Source organism: Plectropomus leopardus, chromosome 10 (genome assembly GCF_008729295.1).
Source record: "Plectropomus leopardus isolate mb chromosome 10, YSFRI_Pleo_2.0, whole genome shotgun sequence".
NCBI classification, from domain to species: Eukaryota; Metazoa; Chordata; class Actinopteri; order Perciformes; family Serranidae; genus Plectropomus; species Plectropomus leopardus.
In genome coordinates this window covers 19,275,985-19,289,627 of record NC_056472.1, presented here as the reverse complement: position 1 = coordinate 19,289,627, position 13,643 = coordinate 19,275,985, and the positions used below count along the sequence as shown (strand labels likewise).

The following is a 13,643-nucleotide window of genomic DNA, read 5'->3' as shown; positions in this document are numbered from 1 at the left end:
TCACAAGATGTATGGTGATTATCCTGACCTTGTCTCCTCACGTGATATGTCAAACTGAACCTCTCATAGGCCACGAGATGTGCCTCAGTATTAGTTGAAATTTGGAGCTTTTGGTGTTTTGCAGCTGTGATTGAGGAAAGCTCTGCTCAGGTCGTCACGGGTCAGATTCTGTCCTGTTCAGCCTCACAGTCAGCCTCACCTCCGACAGGACAGGAGGAGGCAGGAGGACTTCGACTAACGACAAGATCCAAATCACCCTTCTTTCAACTCTTGCCTCTCTCTCTGGCCTCCATCTCCTCACAACAAGGTTTTTTTTCATACGCCAAGGTTGCTTGTGCAGATAAAAGAAAAGCAATTGAACTCTTCCTCTAAAATCCCCACATGAAATCGTTTATTTTTTATGATTGTGTGTTTTGGATCACATGCAACTGAGATTTGTTTTGTCTTCTCTTTGTCTGACGGGAGTTTAATATTGCAGCTGTTTGGTTTGCTCATTTTAATGCCTTCGTGCTGGCGATAGCCGTGGCTGGAGGCATTATGTTTTCAGGTTGTCCGTCCGTCTGTCTGTCCCATTTATGTAATATAATAAGCCAATCTAAAGAACGCCCTCAGGGAGTTCCTTTAAATTTGGCACAAACATAGACTCGGACTCAGTGATGAGCTTTATAAAATTTGGTGGTCAAAGGTCACTGTGACCTTGCGTCTGTCTCATTCTCTTTGGACGTATTATCTCAAGAATGCCTCAAGGGTATTTCCTCAAACTTTGCAAAAATGTACACTTGGACTCAACAATTAACCTATAAGAATTTGGTGACCATAGGTGAAAAGGCCAAGGTCACTGTGATCATGTCTGTCTCATTCTCGTGAACACAACTTGACTGCCGCATGGAGGCATATAATGGTGTGGCAGTTGTTTTTTATTTTTATTTTTGTATCAGTTTTCTGGAGTTCACAGAGAATGAACTCCATGATTTGTCTGCCTCTCTGTGGACCAGTGAATGTTGTCTAGACATTGATGAGGAGAAAAACGCACTGAACCTTTCCACATGCTTTTTGGATTACTCCACAAGGCACACTGAAAATCTCATAACTCCTGCCAGCACTTTTAAAAATTCCCTTTTGCTTTATTTGACTGAGAAAAGAGGAAAAAGTGGTGCTGGACCAGAATGGAGACATCTTGAAAGGCCATTCTCTCTTCTCATTGTGTGAAATTGTTGGAATACAGTTCCTCACCGTAGTCAAAGTCTGGAAGTAACTGTAAATGTCACACAGGGCTGATCATAACCAGGTCGGGGCTCAGCACCTCTCCCTTAATTTCTTTCCTGATTGGTTTATTTTTGCAGATCATTTTTAACAGATAACTGGTTTTGGTCGTATGTGATCTCATGCTGCCCGCCTTATGAGTGTCAGATAATCTGGTCCTCATGTCACGGATCTGCTGTGAAGATGGAGATATTTATTTTGTTAAACAGTCACAGTTTGTTTAATGTTCCTCTGCCTGCTTGTTTGGACTGAGACAGACCTACATGGTGTTCTGCTCTGTGTCGTCTCAAACCACAACATCAAAGGTCTCTGCACAGTGAGGCGAGGCGAGGCGGGGTGTGTTAAAAACATCGCTGATATGAGCTCACGTTATGATGATCTGCTGCAAAAATATCCAAATTAAGACATGTTGAGTCTTCTTAAAGCTAAATCTGCCATCTTTTAAATATTAAGATATGTTTTCTCTACATATATGTTTATTTTTACACTTTCTTGAAAAAAGGTGACAGCTGTTTGATGTACGGAGTAATTTGCACCATTTTTAAGTACTGCAACTTGTTTCACCATGAAAAGTTTCACCCTGTTGGTACAATTGTACAATTTACAAAACAAAATTTTAAGATTTAATGATCATCTGATCTTGTGTGTCTCTTGCAGGATACGGCCTCCCTCGGATCCCAGAAAGGCGGGATTTCCAAACATGGCTGGCTATATAAAGGCAACATGAACAGTGCCATCAGCGTCACCATGAGGGTGAGTCAGTGCTGAAAGCATTTGTCAATTAATCGATTATTTGATCATCAGAAAATGAAATGGCATCTACGACTATCAAGTCACTTTTCAAGCAAAAAATAGTTCATAGTTCAGTTAATTAATACAAAAACAGTTTAAAAAAAACCTTATACAAAACATAATGCATAGACTAATGGAGATGTGAAATGTGACGCCCTGAAAAGCTATCTGGAGGATCTGAGCAGGAGCCCAGACTCTAAACAGATAGTATTTAAAATATATATATGTTTAGGAACATGTTGTCTAGATTTAAAAAAAAAATAAATAAAAAGTGCATGTAATGTACAATTAAATTTAAAATAATAACCCAAACTACTAAATGGTTTTATTTAATCCATCAGTCTAGCATTGGTTAAATAGGTAAGATACCATAAAAAGAGACATATGGCAAGTGGAAATAGCAGTGCAGTTTAAAGAGCAGAGTAATGTAAAAAAAAAAACAGCCTTTCAAATGTCAGGATTAGTTTTTTTCTTCTCTTATGACAGCAAATTAAAAATGTTTGGGTTTTGGTAATTGATAGGTGTCACCTTTTGTCTCAGGGAGTTTAAGATTTTTAAGATTAAGAAGGCATTTGTAGAAGTTTTCTAACTTTCGATTGACAAGACACTTAATTGATTAACTGAGAAAATAATCAGCAGATTAATCTTTAATGAAAATAAGAATTGGTTGCAGTCATATGAATTTACAAATTTCCATAACTGCAAAGTATTGTATGTATATCATGTACCAGTCATGTAGCATTAATGAAAAATAAATGAAAATAATAATAATAAAAAAAACACATATAATCAGGAGATTGTATATTTCTGTCTTCAGTGTAATCTTTTTTAATCTCTTTTTATAAAGGGATTAAAAGGTAATGCCTACACAATTATTCCAATCCATATGAGTTTGAAAAAGATAACGTTTCGATCATAATTGAATCTTTATTGGGTCAAAATGATTTTGATCTGAGCAGGATCGAACTGTTTCTCTATTAAACTTGTGTGGCATGGATTAAGTGTGCAGACGTTGCTTTTTTCCTCGATGCACGCAATTTTTTATTGTCTTGCACCTACGTCATGCCGCATCATGCATGCTGTCAACTGCTCTGGGAAGATACATTCGTTCAATATAATATATATTGAAAACAAACATTAAGAACAATTATTACTTTATGATTTAATAATTCATGCATGAAAGGGTAAATTTTGTTTAGATTCAGATATATTAGTATCATTGTCACTTGCAAATAATTTGCTCCATTTCCTCCATTATCGGGGGAAGTGTAAGTATAATTTTCCATCACAAATATTTCCCCTGAGTCAAATAAATTTCAATCACAAACTAGCTCCAAAGGACTTTACAATCTGTACAGCATATGTCTTTCTGTCCTGGAGCAGACTTGAAATTATTAAGACCAGAACATTTGCATTTAGCTTTCCATTAATTGAAAGTTGATTGTTTTTCCTTCTTTCTTTTTTTAGTCATTCAAGAGGAGGTATTTCCATCTAACTCAGCTCGGGGACGGCTCTTATAATTTAAACTTTTACAAGGATGAGAAGATCTCCAAAGAGCCAAAAGGAACCATCTTCTTGGATTCCTGCATGGGTGTGGTTCAGGTACGCTCTAAAATATTTATCTCTGGCACAAAGGCAGTGATTGTTAACATGCGACGACCCTGGATGACCTGCTTTGCCAAACGGGATATCCCGTGGCCTGGTCCCTTGTGGAAATTAAAACGCCACTTTAACGGAAATAAACAGAGAATACGGACATGGCAACTTCCTCTTCACATTTATTTTCTCTATACACACACACTTTCCAACATGCAGGGTAAAACATGAGATATAACGGGCAAAATTTCAACACAGATTTCTCTATTCATGATGGTCTGCTGCTGCGAGACCCTCTGTGGTTCATTTCCCTGAAACCTGAGCGCTCTCCTCCCCAGGGTCACGCTTTACTGCTGACTCTCAGCTGGTGAAACAAGGTGAATGCTGAGGTCTCACTTCCGTGCACTTTCCATTGGGCCTTGCAATCAATGCCACATGCAGGCATCCGAGTGCAGGCCAAGACTCACTGGGTGCATTATCATCTGTCTATCATTTCGATAGATGGAAAAGAGCTGATCTTATTGATGAGGCACCCAGCTGGCATCAATCAGTATTTTTCCAGTCTGATTCCTTTTGTGAAGGGAGAGAGTTATCGGCCCGAGCTATTGAAGGAGGAAAGGGATAGACATGCTGTTTGAATGCTTTTTTTTTGGTTTTATCAGTGCAGAATAAGGTGTCCATGGACTCCCTCTGAGTTCACCTTCCAGCTTTTAACCACAGACCTGCTTCGCTCTGTTACATAGCTCAGTGGAGGACAAAGTTCAATAAGAATGAACCTCCTGGTTCAATCCAATCAAAAAACACGACAAAAAACACAAACAAATTTCATTGCCAGTTTTCTTCACCATAACATACATTTTTAACAAAATACCACAAAATACAGCAAGTTACGTTTTTTTATATTTTATTTTACAAAACCATCACTTTTACCACATCGTGAATAATATGTATTTCTCCGTACATAATAAAAACACAAGGTGAATATACTAATCAAAACAAAAAATAATAAGAACACATACAACAAGAATTTGAAAACAAATTAACCAAAAATTGTTTTGAAATGAAAGAAATTTAACAGTAATTTTTCAACATTTAATTTGAATTCTCTCAGTAATTAAATGGAATTTGAATAAACAGTTATTTTATCTGCATATAACACACTTTTCTCAAAGTCAACAGAACCCAAATAAAACTCACAATCTCTGGTTTGGTTAATGTAAAGCTCAAATTGACCCAGTTAGGTGTAAAAAATATGCTGGCTCAATACACAATAAAATTACAGTTTTTTGTGAGTTGTGGTTAAACTCTTTATTGCTTTTTCAGTATTTAACCATATAGTGCACTACAGATGTACAAACAATAAAAAATAAAGGGACAAGCATGTTCCCCTTTGCAGTGTGTAACACAGGCTGTCATACAGCATTTATTCCACATCATATTGCACCTCATGTTCATCAGCAAAGCATAAATAATTATATAATGCACAGAGAGCAAGGATACTGTAAGTCAAAGTCAAAGTCAGCTTTATTGTCAATTCTGACATGTTTGTTAGACATACAGAAACTGAAATTGCATTTCTCTCCATGCCCACGATACAAAGAGAAAAAAGAGAATAGAAAAACATATACATATATATATATATATATATATATATATATATATTCATATATATATATATATATATTCATAGAGTTAAGTAATCGGACAATAGAAAGAAGAAGACACAGACATGTTAATCTTCTCTACCAGTCAATTCCAGATAGGGACCTCAGATATTTCTGAAAACCTTTAAACTATTATTAACTTTGTGGATAAGCTGCTTAGAATAATATATCTGAGCCAGCCTATCTCTCCAGTCTTTGAAGCTGATTTTCTCGTTTGACCTTAAATGTCTCAGCACTATCCTGTTTCCCTCACCTATAACATACTTTTGTGGAGAGGTTTTCAAATTTTCTGTTTATTTGACCCTTAAGAAATTGTATCAGCTTTGTTATGCTGTGTTCAGGTGCTTTTCACAAGCATTTAAACCTCTGGAGGTGAGAAGATTGGTTTGATTTCTTTTGGGAACAGGTGAAAAGGCAAAGAACAACTAAGCAAGTAATGTCCAGAAAATTGCAAAAAAGTAAAAATTACAAGCAAAATAACTTGAAAATTAGCCACAGGGATATTATTAAATATTATTATATTACTTTAAAAAAATCCTGTCTCGAAAATTTTGTTTATAATTCTAATAATTATAAATTTACAATTATGTTAAGGCAAACTTTCTTGTCTCTTTTTTTTTTTTTTTTTTGCTTATTTTCATGTAATTTTCTTGTAACTTTTTGGACAATTTGTCATTAATTTGCACATCGCCTTCTTCCCATGTTTTTGAAAGAAATTAAACCAATTTGCTCAGGTTTCAAAGGGCTAAATGGAGTCCCGTAATAGCAATTTCAGGGCTGTTTCCCTTCAATCGAAAAAAGTTCTTATCCTTTAACAGAAGTCTATTTTAATATTTTAGTGGACATACATTAACTGTGCACAAATGCCCTGAGTTGTTGCATTGCAGCCTTTTCTGCTGCTGCCGGTTTTGCTTAGTACTGGACCAGTTTCAAATATTTTTTTCCCCATTAGTCACTTAGACACAAAGACATAAGAAAATAGGATCCAGGTTGAAAAATACCAAACTTACCCTTTAAGGAGATGCTTCTAAAATATGTTGTGACTCAGTTGGTTATATGATACAGAGCGTGGACTTTCATCATAAAACATTCTGTTTGTGATTAACCTGCTGCAGAAATTCAGCAGCGTCTTGCATACCACAAACAGATGATGAGTTTTCTGCTTTGTTGAAGTCACAAAGATCATGTGACTCAAACTCAACCAGCAGAAACTGCTCCGTGAGTGGAACTGCAGATGTTTAACTCTGCAGCTGTAATGGCATGTGGGGTGACATCATATGAGCCTCAAGCTGCTCCTGTGCTTTGTTAAGATGCCAACATATGCTCAAACACACAAAGCATTTATACCACATGCTAATGAGGAGAAAGCAGTTTCTGTGGGTTTAATGAGAAGCAAAAGGGTTAAAAACTGACTAATAACTATGTTTGAGGTTTTATTTTTTCTTTTCTTTTTGACTCATTCACTATCAAGAGAATACAGATATGTTATAAAAATAATTTGGAGTAGACGGTCCACTCATTTCCCGGAGGTTGCGTGCAGCTGTGTTGTCGAGGAAATAGAGATGGGTCCTCCTACCTATCAGATGATTAAGTCCATTTATCAAGACTCCAGTTGTATTCCCCCTCTCTGTGTTTACTCAGACCGTCTCCCTCCCAGTCTCTCCCACCCTGCTGTTTCAACATCGCAGGCTGGCAACAGTGATAACCGCAGCATAACAATAACACTGGCTGCTGACAATAATGAAATGATTTCCATATCCAGCTAAAGAGACAATGCTTGAATACTTTATCAAAATGCTGTCTCATGGTCAGCAGCAGCTGAATCAGCAGTTTTAGGGTCTGAATTGTCTGTAATAGACAAAGGTACAGTGACATCATTGAGGTCATATTTTCAGCTCATTTTCTGTTGACTTCACTCTCACTTTAGAAAAGTCTCCGCTGTGGTCCTGGCAGAGTTTGGAGGCTTTGTTACACAGATGGAAATAATGTGTCCCTCCCAAACTCACATTGTCCATCTGCTTTCTGTGGCAGTTAAATTAAATCTGGGCTTTAGCCTCCCATCTCCATCCAAGACAGTGACTCACATTTTGTAGATCTCTGGAGCTAAATAGTGCCATTTTCAGTCCCATATATGTTGTTGTTGAATAAGCAGTGGTCCAGCAGCAATGCTCACTGTTTGAGCCCTTTTGTTCATGTTCTCATTGTTCATCTTTATTATTTTTCTCAGCCGAAACCGTGAGACTAAAAGTCATCAAAATTGTCAAATTCCAACCACTACTTGGGCACATAAAATGATACCCAATGACCTCAGTCCAGTCCAATTAAAATTGTTTTACATAAGCATAAAACAAACAATAACACTAGATTTAAATTATTTAAGAGGCACAGAACAATGTTAACATCCTTAGGAGACCTTGAGAAAAGCAGTGGTAAGCCTCGATTTGAAAGAACAAAGGTTTAGGACAGACCTTAAGTCTTCAGGAAGTGAATTCCAGATTTTTGATGGATAATAACTGAAAACTGCATCTGCATGTTTGGCTCTGTCCCTGATGTTAGTCAGCGTGCCTATCCCGATGATTTAAGAGCTCTGCATGACTCGTTATGAGGCAGCAAATCAGACAAGTATTTTGGCCCCAAACCATTCAGTGTTTTGTTGGTTTATGATAATATTTTGAAATCAGTTGTTTGATTCATAGGAAGCCAGAAGATGTAAGAAGTAGGATGATGTGTTCTACATTTCCTGGTTTTAATGAGGACTTGGGCAGCAGCGTTTCGAATACACTGTAGTTTTCCTATTGATTTTTCACAGAGGCCTGTTTCAATAATAAATCAAATGGAAACAAAGGCATGAACAAGTTTCTCTATATCTTGCTGAGACATCCATTTTTTAAGTCTAGCGATATTCTTTTTGGGCTTTTGCTCTTCTTGTATAGGACAGGATATGAAATGGGGAGGGAGAGGGGATGACATGCCGAAAAAGGCTGCAAGTTTGAGTTAAACCTGCGGCTGCTTTATTGTAATGTAATTCAATCTGTCATCTTCATAGTTATGGTAGGATGTTTGACTGTTGAAGAGAGCTTGACCATGAATGGACCTTTGGACGACTTCGCATGGCATTGCTGTTGGATCAGATTTGTAAGAATCCTATCCTGTAAATAGGATTTAAACCAGTTAAGGGATCTGCTGCAGAGTCCCACCCAGTTTTCCAGTCTATCCAGTAATACGCTATGGTCAGCTGTGTCAAAGGTAGCACTGAGATCCTGAAGTATTAAGAAACAGACTTTGTCATTGTCTGTATTTTACATTTTCGCAATTTTCTTACAAAACAGCTAAGCAAGGAGTCAAAATACTTTCATCAGTTTATCAAGTCCTCTGCATGTTCGCTCCATTTGTGTTGTCATATTTTACTTTTTTCCTCAATTCTCTCAAAACCTGGTTTTCAACTTCTCCTCAGCAACCACTGGGCCAATAACCTTCAAAGTTAGTTAGGATCATCCACAGACTTCACTGATCTTAAATTGTTAAATGCAATACATCAATCCATTTCAATTATACAAGCCAAACAGTCTTCACTCAGGATCATTAGCTACATCAGATGCTTTTGAAAGTAGATGTTTATACCTTAACAGAGCATCAGCGTGTAGTGATGACCATGGTGAATTGTTTTAAAGAAAATCAAGTGTTTTGTTACTTGTCAGTTTAATAAGAAACAAGCATCCAAATGCTCCCAATCAGCCTGGACCCTGCTGATCGCTGCTTGTGGCTGCATTTACTTTGTTTTTGCTGGCTGAAACTGCATAAGACAAGGAAGTGAGGGTAGAAAGTGAAACAATAAAGTGAAGCAAGCCATTGATTTAGATCATAAAACTACATGTAAGAATCTGGTGAGCTGGCAGGTGAATGTTAGCTTTGGATAGTTAGATGAAGTAGTCATTCAGCCCTGCTATGTACACAGATGGTTATTTGATTTGTAAATGTGAAAAACTAAACTTAGTCAATCATTTATTCAATATCAAATACAGATACACTTGGCAAACATTAAACTTTGCCTTTTTGGATAACAAAGTCTTTGTTTTGGACTCTTAAATTATTTTTTATCTTCTAAGTTTGGACTTGTTATTAAATTTGACTTTTTTTTCTCCCCTTTTCTTTTCTTTCTGTGGCTGCAGAATAACAAGGTTCGACGGTTTGCATTCGAACTGAAGATGCAGGATAAGAGCACCTACCTGCTGGCTTCAGACAGCGAAGGAGAGATGGAAGATTGGATCAACACGCTCAACAAGATCTTGCACAGCAGCTTTGAGATCGCCATGCAGGAGAAGAGAAATGGAGACCTTCATGACGGTGTGTGTGTGTGTTTGTCTGTCCGTGTTTTTCCAGTCCACGAAAGAACACAAATATGAAATGGAATATTATTTTGTGTTAGTCAAAATATTATTGAAGTCCATGATGAGAAATAATTTATGGTTTTCACGGTCTTGCAAAAGCATCTGTGGTTTCATTAAGAAATAGTTTTTGCAGACTGAAATATGTCAGAAGAAAGCAGTTTTGTGTTTTCACACAGGTCAGATTATGTGAATATAAAAATAATAATCATGATTATACAAGTGTTTAACATGATCACTCTGTACTTTAAGAGCTGCAACAATTACTCAAATAACTCATTAGTTAACGGACAGAATATTTATCTGAAATTATTTTGATTATGAATTACTTGTTTTGAGTCTATTTTTAAGAAAAAATATTCATAGTTGACAAAAACAAAATAAAACTCACTAAAAAACCTCTTGATTTGTCTTTCCACTGTAACAACAATCACCAACTCAGTGGCTTCGGCAGTAGCAATTTTGGGACTATTTCTGGTTAAACAAACAGGATCTTACTCTTCAGCATCGTCTGTTTCTGTAGGGATCCTTTCCATAATGTTGTCAGACTCCTAAAATAATAATCTTAGCCCGTCAGTGGCAAAAAACAAGAACTTCCAATGGATGCAAAAGTGACGGTTGAACATGCCATGAGTGGTTACATTACTCAATATTGGACCACTTTCCATAAAAGTTCTTACACAAAAACATGAAGTCCAAACTGAAAAATACCAAAGTTACCCTTTAATTAATGCAGTTGATTATAGAACCTATGCTGGTGATATCTTAACTGAGATACTAAGATGAAAAGCGCCCTCAGGTATTCTATCCAAAATAATAATCAACCTGAAGATCCAGTAAATCTCTGCATCCTTATCAGTTTATTTACTCTGGCAAGCTGTCTGTACCTGAGGATGTTTTGTTTCATTCACACACCAACATCCACTCTCAACTCGAGGCTCACTTCTCCCCTACTTCTTCTTGGCCCTGTAATGTAGTGATGTGATACTGGACCACCCAGGCTTTTAATACTCACCTCCTGTCTCATAGGAGGCTTAGCCATGGAGGAACGAGGCTGAATGCCTTCGCACAAAATGCTCCACTAATCTTCCCTAACTCCTCAGCTTTTATTAATCACGCTGTGCATGAGAGAAAAAAAAACACATTTCTTCTCGAGGAGATCTCTGAGCTTTCATAAATATGCCACTGAGACCTGCTGCATCTCTCCATCCTTCTGATTTCTGTGTGGTTGAATTAGTGTTTACCAAACTTTGACATGTCAGTCAGCGATTAAGGAGGTTTTGCAACACAAGAAGGGTTTTTGTTTATGTACCACAATCTCTGGTCTACATCCAATGACTTTTTGTATTTTCCTCTAGATGATGATCTCGGAAAATCAGACAGCTCCTCTGGCAGCATGGACAGCTTTCAGGTAGGTCTCCTCTTAGTGCTCACACATTTAGTACATCATCTTCAAGTTGCAGCATTAAACTTCTGTTCCTCGTTGTAGTTTTAGGGAAGAGGGCCTCTTCTGCCACAAACATGTGGCTTGGATTTAGATTTGAGAGTCGCTGGTTACACACCTAATTTCTCAGTCGTTCATTTGTTTTATGTAGATCTGATCTGACATTAAACACAGATGGTCCGTGTAACACTTGATGAACTAAAATTTCTCTGTATTATTTGGTTTTCAACCAAAAAGCAACACTGCAAAATAAACATCAGGCCTTTAAACTCGAATCCAACAATATTCAACACAAGGTTTGCAGGAGTGGAAGAAGTCTTAGACCTTGCTCAGACTGCCAGCCCAAATCCATTTTTGGAATATCCACATTGATTTTAGAAAGTCTGAACAGCAAAAAAAAAAACCCAAAACATTAAATGCCATGTTTGCATATTGGACACAGACCACGCTTGTAGATGGTCTTAAATGCGATTCTGATCGGATTTCTACAGATGCATGTCAGTCCAGCTGCTGTGGCTTCAAATCAGACTTCAAAATGTTATTTTTCATCACTAACAACACGACACAAAACAACAAACAACAAACTCAGAGTGATAGAAATGCTGAAGAGAATCCAGGCTGCTACAAGCAGAGCAATTTGGAGGAGTTTGTCTGGTGTGACAGAGGAGTTCTGCACCCGGACTTGACGGGGCAAGTATTTGGAGGGTGAAAGGATGGACTTCCATTTCAAATGTAATGAAATCAAGTTAATTTATGTTGCATGTTTTAAAACAACCAGAGTTGACCAAATTGCTATACAAGGTAAAGTGAGTGGCACAGAAATAGCAGTTAAAATTTAAGTAACAAAAACAACACTAAATGGCAGTAGAAATTACAAAGCAATATTGTATGTACACAAATTTAAAACAGAATAAAACTGGAAGGATCACTGTCATACATAAGAGATTATAAAACACTAAAATATTAAAACAACAATGAGAAACCATAGGCCGTTGAAAACAAGTACTACTTAAGATTTGTGGTGAAAGTGTCAATGTGGGAGGGACATTTGATTGAAAGCAGACAGCTTTTCAGCGGCGTCTGCAGAGGCACGATTTATATGCTTCTGTGTTGCAAGCGTCTTTACCAGTGAAGCTCTCTTACAACAGCAACCGTAAACTGTTTATCAGAAGTGCATTAACAGAACTCACTTGTTGCAAAAAGAAGTCTGATTTTATAAACGCCTATCAGAAAATGACGTCTCACTTAATCTCAGTCGTCTTCTTTAATACAGCATCATGTTCATTTTGTACATTTTTGTAACATTTAGAGTAAATTAGCAGTGAAGCAAAGCTTATGCTCCACAGCTTCACCCTCTTGTCCAAATCTGATTACTTCTAGCTCCACAAAACCAAGATGGCAACAGCTGAAATGCCAAACTCGAGACTTCAGAACAGTAGTCCATAATCCAGTGGCGATGTCACAGTGGCTACGTCCACTTCTGTTATGGTCTGTGACAGCAACACACGCACAGAGGTTGCTTGGAAACATAAACCTGATTTGATCACTTGCAAACAACAATGCAGGCAGTCTTACTTAAAGATCTGATTTGCCTACTGAAAGAAATGAACATAGCCTTGCTTTGACATAATGAAACCTGCACCAAGAGTTTTAAAGATTGCATCTGTGTTTTTTGAATGATTTACAGGCTGATGACTTACACACTGCCAAACTTTTTCAGCTCCTCATGCTGTGACCGCACTGAGTGGCACGCAACAGTAAAGCCATATGCACATGGAAACTGGTGGTAACAGTTAACTGGGAAACAGCTTGACAGGTTACAGTGTGCTGCACTGAAGTGTGAGCTGGTACCACCTGACTCGCAGTGCTGAGCCTGTAAAATATGAAGTATCATTTCCAGATGACAACAAATGTTCTAATGTTAAAACCAACTGACTGGAAATCCTTTAAACTATGCTTCTGATGTTTTAGACACTTTGTGGTTCAAATCGGTTGAGGAAATGCTTTTTCTTCTCCTCAGAGCGCAAGAGATATCGAATCCAGGATGAGGAGCGAGACCAGGTTGAAGCTGTTCACTCTGGACCCGGACACACAGGTAATTCAATGCACAGTACATTTAAGTCCACTTATTCCCTGGAGGTAATAAGATCCAACTGGGCCCTCCTCAATGACACGTAATACCTTCCATTGTGCTGTCTTCAGAAACTCGATTTCTCAGGAATAGAGCCGGATGTGAAGCAGTTTGAGGAGAAGTTTGGCAAACGTGTTCTGGTGAACTGCAACGACCTCTCATTCAACCTGCAGAGCTGTGTGGCCGAGAACGAGGAGGGACCGACCACAAACGTAAGACCGATCCCTAAATCACAGAAATATCATTATCTGGCTGAGTAAAGACGGAGGAGATGGTGTGTTAGAGCAGCCGGATGGACTCCCCTCATTATTTGAGCTGCTGAAGGACTCTTGTTGCATAGCAACCAGGCCACAGGCTCAGTAATGGCA

The 13,643-nt window shown here is 37.8% G+C and overlaps 1 protein-coding gene across 4 annotated transcripts in view; it reads left to right on the top strand.

Moving 5' to 3' along the window:
* The window catches only part of zmp:0000001200 (dedicator of cytokinesis protein 9), a 112,745-nt gene that overhangs the window by 64,216 nt on the left and 34,886 nt on the right, over positions 1 to 13,643 (top strand). For all 4 annotated transcript variants that reach the window (XM_042494354.1, XM_042494352.1, XM_042494355.1 and 1 more), the window contains exons 6-11: positions 1,921 to 2,016; positions 3,523 to 3,657; positions 9,485 to 9,659; positions 11,059 to 11,111; positions 13,165 to 13,239; positions 13,347 to 13,487. In XM_042494354.1, the coding sequence (XP_042350288.1) occupies positions 1,921 to 2,016; positions 3,523 to 3,657; positions 9,485 to 9,659; positions 11,059 to 11,111; positions 13,165 to 13,239; positions 13,347 to 13,487 (675 nt within the window). The remainder of the gene's footprint in view (positions 1 to 1,920; positions 2,017 to 3,522; positions 3,658 to 9,484; positions 9,660 to 11,058; positions 11,112 to 13,164; positions 13,240 to 13,346; positions 13,488 to 13,643) is intronic.